This window comes from Physeter macrocephalus, chromosome 12 (assembly GCF_002837175.3).
Source record: "Physeter macrocephalus isolate SW-GA chromosome 12, ASM283717v5, whole genome shotgun sequence".
NCBI lineage: Eukaryota > Metazoa > Chordata > Mammalia > Artiodactyla > Physeteridae > Physeter > Physeter macrocephalus.
Window position 1 is genome coordinate 70,655,029 of NC_041225.1, and position 5,327 is coordinate 70,660,355.

A 5,327-nucleotide genomic window follows, 5' to 3' on the forward strand; every position below is an offset into this window, starting at 1 on the left:
GCTGTTGTGGCCTCTCCCGTTGCGGAGCACAGGCTCCGGACGCGCAGGCTCAGCGGCCATGGCTCACGGGCCCAGCCGCTCCGCGGCATGTGGGATCCTCCCAGACCTGGGCGCGAACCCGGTTCCCCTGCATCGGCAGGCGGACGCGCAACCGCTGCGCCACCAGGGAAGCCCCCATTTTTTTCATATTCTTTTCCATTATGGTTTATCACAGGATATTGAGTATAGTTAGAGGGATCACTCCTAATGCTCCATTTTAAATGCGATTTCTATAGCTTCCCACAAGTTAGACATGCTTCCCCTGGAGAGCACAGTGTCCAGATCTGGCCGAGGGTGTTCTGTCAGGGTGACTGTAGGGTGAGCAATACCAGCTCACTGCCCATTCCTCCCTATATAATGAGGCCAGGAAAGGTGCCACCCAGAGAGGTGGCATTGGGGATGGACAAGGAAGGTGTCAGAAATGGAATCTCTTATCTGTAAGGGAGTCAGTGGCCAGAAAGCCCGTTTCTAGAACTAGAGGGGAGGTTCCCTGCTTCTTTTCCTGTGACGGTCAGTTGAAGATGTCATAAGGAGCTGGGGAGACTCCACTTGCACCTCAGAAAACGGAGGTAATTGTTGGGGAACCACTTCACGTCACCTAAGTCTGTGGCCCTGCCTCAGGCACCCCAAGTCACTGGGTGAACTGCAGCTTTTTGGTTCCAATTCTGCATGTGTCCAGAAGAAACACAGAATATTAAATGAGGAGAAATTTGAGTGGCCAAAATATGTATAGCACCTCCCCACGTTGTGACTAAAATCCTGGCTGCATCTTTATCTTGTCATTTCCCTTCTAGGCAGTGGTACCAAGCAGAAAACAACAAATGGAGGCAAGGTGTGTTAACAACGTGCACCAGAAAGCAGTTTCCAGATCCAAAGAGAGCAATCTGGCCTTTAATTTTAGCTACAATTCTCTAATGATTTTTTATACCCTTTTAAACAGTGCTTTAAAGTACTTATGTAAAGAAACTGTAACATTAAGGTATACTAGCAGATCTTGAATGAAAGTAAATGAGATCAAATCCCCCAGGAAAGCCTAATAACAAAGTGTTATTCTTACTGTTTTCTTTTTTGAAAAAGGAAAGAAAATCTTCAATTTTATCAGAATTTAACCTACATGAATTGCAAATCTTCTGTTTGGGAATTTCAGACAAAACAGTGTTAAAGGATAAAATGTATATTCGTGGCAGTACAATATGAACAGCTCTTCCAGTTTTTAAGATGGTCTCTCTAGAGCATAAAGAATATTAAGAATCTTATCACTGCAGAATCTTATTACTCTTTCCTCCAAGGAAGCAGTCCTTTAAAAAGTTATGTCCTGTGACTTTTTAAAATAATTTGCTAAATGATCAGCCCCATCGATCAATCTAGCTCAGTGGTTCTCAATTGGGATCAATTTGCCCCCTCTCCCAGGGATATTTGACAATGTCTGGGGACAACCTGGGGAGGTGGTGCTACTGGCATCCAGCAGGTAGAGGACAGGGATGCTGCTAAAAAGGACAGCCCCTGACAATAAAGAATTATCCCTCCTAAAATGTCAATAGGGCTGATGCTGAGAAACCCTGATCTAGCTTATGGCATATACAATGATAAATGTCTAGGTAAGAACTAAAAACCTTTGGTATTGTCAGGTGTCCATAATTCCAACATGTTCACTTTATCTAGGGGAACATATATGGAGGTTTGACTACAGTGTTATTGAGATAATGCATATACCACTTTAAAAATGCAGCTGAGAACTTAGGCACCGCAGCATACAACAAGTGCCTGGTGTTGGCAAAGTCATAATTTAGAACTATTCAGCCTCCATTTGTTTCTTTTAAATAAAACAAAAAGATCTCTAGGTTTTATGAAAATATATTAATTTTCCTTCCTTCTTTTCAAGATTGAGAAGATAGAGTGGGACACTTGGACCTGTGTGCTGGGGCCCACCTGTGAGGGCATCTGGCCAGTGCACAGTGATGTGACTGATGTGAATGCTGCCTGTCTCACCAAAGACCATTCCCTCTTAGCCACAGGAGATGATTTTGGTTTTGTTAAGCTTTTTTCATACCCTGTCAAGGTAATATTGCATGTTTATTATACATACTTGCTCAGTCTCATTAATAACCCCAAATCTACCTATTGTATCTAAGTGGATGTTTAAATATTGAAGGAATAAGCAATCAATAGTGTAATCTACAGTATCATGGTTATTTACGCTGTATAGAAAGCTTTGTGACATTATGTTTACTAGTTTGAGTCAAGAGTCTCGTGGAGTAGAATTCCTCCTTGAAAGGCCGTCAGTGGACATCAAATCCAGCATCTCACAAACTGCACAGTAAGAATTTTCTCTACATCTTGGACTGGTGTCTTTACTAGCATACTTCTAGAGATGAAGAACTTACTACCACACAAAGCAGCCCAGTTCATTTGTAAATTGCTCCATTGTTAAAATGCTTTGCTCTATATTGAGCTGAATTTTTTCCTTTAGCCACAGTTCTGCCTTCTGAATCATTGTTGAATGAGTCCAGTCTCCTGACAGCCTTTTCTCCAGCCTAAACATCTCCAATTCCTTCAGCCACTTCCTGAGTGACATGGTGTCTAGCTCCCTCCTCCCTCTAAGCATAATCCATATTATCAAGTCCATTAACAAATTTTTTTTGTTTCTTCTTCTTTCAGTTTTATTGAGATATAACTGACATATAACACTGTGTAAGTTTAAGGTGTACAGCATAATGATTTGTCGTATACACCTCATGAAATGATTATCAGTATAAGTTTAGTGAACATCTATCATCTAATACAGATACAAAACAACAGAAAGAAAAAAAAATTTTCCTTGTGATGAGAACTCTTAGGATTTACAGCAGAGTTAGCTATAGTCATCATGTTGTAGCATTATATCCCTAGTACTTATTTATCTTATTACTGGAAGTTTGTACCTATTGACTGCCTTCATCCAATCCCCCCACACACACCCCTCACCTCTGGTAACTACACATGTGATCTCTTTTTCCATGAGTTTGTTTATTTGTTTGTTTGTTTGTTTTGAAGTATAACTGACCTAAAATACTGTGTCTGTTCAGATATTACATTATTATTGACTATATTCCCCACTCTGTACGTTTCATCCCCCTGACTCATTTATTTTGTAACTGGAAGTCTGTGACTCTTAATCTCCCTTACCCATTTCAATTCCATTTTAAACTGTCTCATCTAAAACCAAATTCAGGTCCATCCAGGTTGCTGCAAATGGCATTATTTCATTCTTCTTAATGGCTGAATAATATTCCATTGTATACATGTACCACATCTTCTTTACCCATTCATCTGTCAGTGGACATTTAGGTTGCTTCCATGTCCTGGCTATTGTAAATAGCACTGCAATGAACATTGGGGTGCATGTATCCTTTCAAACCATGTTTTTCTCTGGATATATGCCCAGGAGTAGGATTGCTGGATCATATGGTAGCTCTCTTTTTAGTTTCTTAAGGAACCTCCATACTGTTCTCCATAGTGGCTGTACACCTGAAAGTAGCACAACATTGTTAATCAACTATACTCCAATATAAAATAAAAATTAAAAAAAATAAAACCAAATTCGGTGATTCAGATGCAATCTGACCAGCTCAGGGTACAGTAGGACTCATCTTCTTGTTTTGATTTTATTTTTGCATTAAAACAAACTTAAGATGGCATCAACTCTTTTGGCTGCCACACCACACAACTGAATCATAGATGTTATTCCCCCAAATGTTAAGGTTATCCCCTATCTTGGACTTATCCAATTGATTTTCTAAAATCTGAGTACAGAACTTTGTATCTGTACCAAATAAGATATATCTTATTTATTTTCCCTAGTTCCAACCTGTCAACATCTTTGAAATACCTTTCCGAAGTATTTACTTTCCCTTCCAGCATCCTCTGATTTCACAATTGTGAGTTCCCAATCATGGAAAGAAAAAGACAGAACAACTAAACACCACCACCACCAAGAGCCCCCATTCATTTTGGCATTCTATTCATTAATGCACACGTATCAGTAACAGACATTTAAATCTGTCTGACCATGTCCTCATGGAGATCACATTTCTGTCTCTAATCCAACAAGACATCATTAAAACTTAGCAGATGCCTTGCTGAAAGCCAGATTGTGCTGCTGGTATCCCTAATCTCTCCTAATAAACCAACCAATAAAAAGATAAGCAGTTAGTTCACAGTGAACCCCTGTTGCTGCCTAGTCATCATTACTTGCTTTTCCAAGTGCTTATCAACCTTGTGTGTAATAATTCACCCTAGAATTTTCCAGGGATTGCATCAACTCATGAATCAGTATTTGCCAATCTACTTGTTTTCCCTTTTGGATACAGGAGCCTTTTTTTTGGATGCCACCTCTCCTGGTTTCTAAACTCTCAGCTATTACTGTCCTTATTTCTATGGTCACATTTAAATGTGTCTGTACTCAAGGACAGGAGCTCTCTTTGGCCCTTTCTGGTTTGAAGAGCATTCCCTTTAATAGAGGAGATCATTAAATCTGCTTTCTGTTCATATTAAACCATCTGATGTAAGAAGTGTTCCTAACTTTTCTCTCTTTTTCTACTAGCCCTAAATACATCCTTTTTTTTTTGTATTTCCAATAGTTCACTTTATATTATTAAAAAAATTTTTAACATCTTTATTGCAGTATAATTGCTTTACAATGTCGTGTTAGTTTCTGCTGTATAACAAAGTGAATCAGCTATACGTATACATATATCCCCATATCCCCTCCCTCTTGCATCTCCCTCCCCCACCCTCCCTATCCCACCCCTCTAGGTGTTCACAAAACACCGAGGTGATCTCCCTATGCTATGCAGCTGCTTCCCACTAGCTATCTATTTAACATTTGGTAGTGTATATATGTCAATGCTACTCTCTCACTTCGTCCCAGCTTACCCTTCCCCCTCCCCATGTCCTCAAGTCCATTCTCTACGTCTGTGTCTTTATTCCTGTCCTGCCCCTAAATTCATCAGAACCATTTTTTTTCTTTTTTTTTTTAGATTCCATATATGTGTGTTAGCGTATGGTATTTGTTTTTCTCTTTCTGACCTACTTCACTCTGTATGATAGACTCTAGGTCCATCCACCTCACTACAAATAACTCAATTTTGTTTCTTTTTATGGCTGAATAATATTTCATTGTATATATGTGCCACATCTTCTTTATTCATTCATCTGTCAATGGACACGTAGGTTGCTTCCATGTCCTAGCTATTGTAAATAGTGCTGCAGTGAACATTGTGGTACGTGTCTCTTTTTGAATTATGGTT

The 5,327-nt window shown here is 39.6% G+C and overlaps 1 protein-coding gene across 2 annotated transcripts in view; it reads left to right on the top strand.

The window, feature by feature from the left end:
* The window catches only part of EML6 (EMAP like 6), a 308,692-nt gene that overhangs the window by 246,198 nt on the left and 57,167 nt on the right, over positions 1–5,327 (top strand). For both annotated transcript variants that reach the window (XM_024118542.3, XM_024118541.3), the window contains exon 25: positions 1,922–2,098. In XM_024118542.3, coding sequence (XP_023974310.1) covers positions 1,922–2,098 — 177 coding nt within the window. The remainder of the gene's footprint in view (positions 1–1,921; positions 2,099–5,327) is intronic.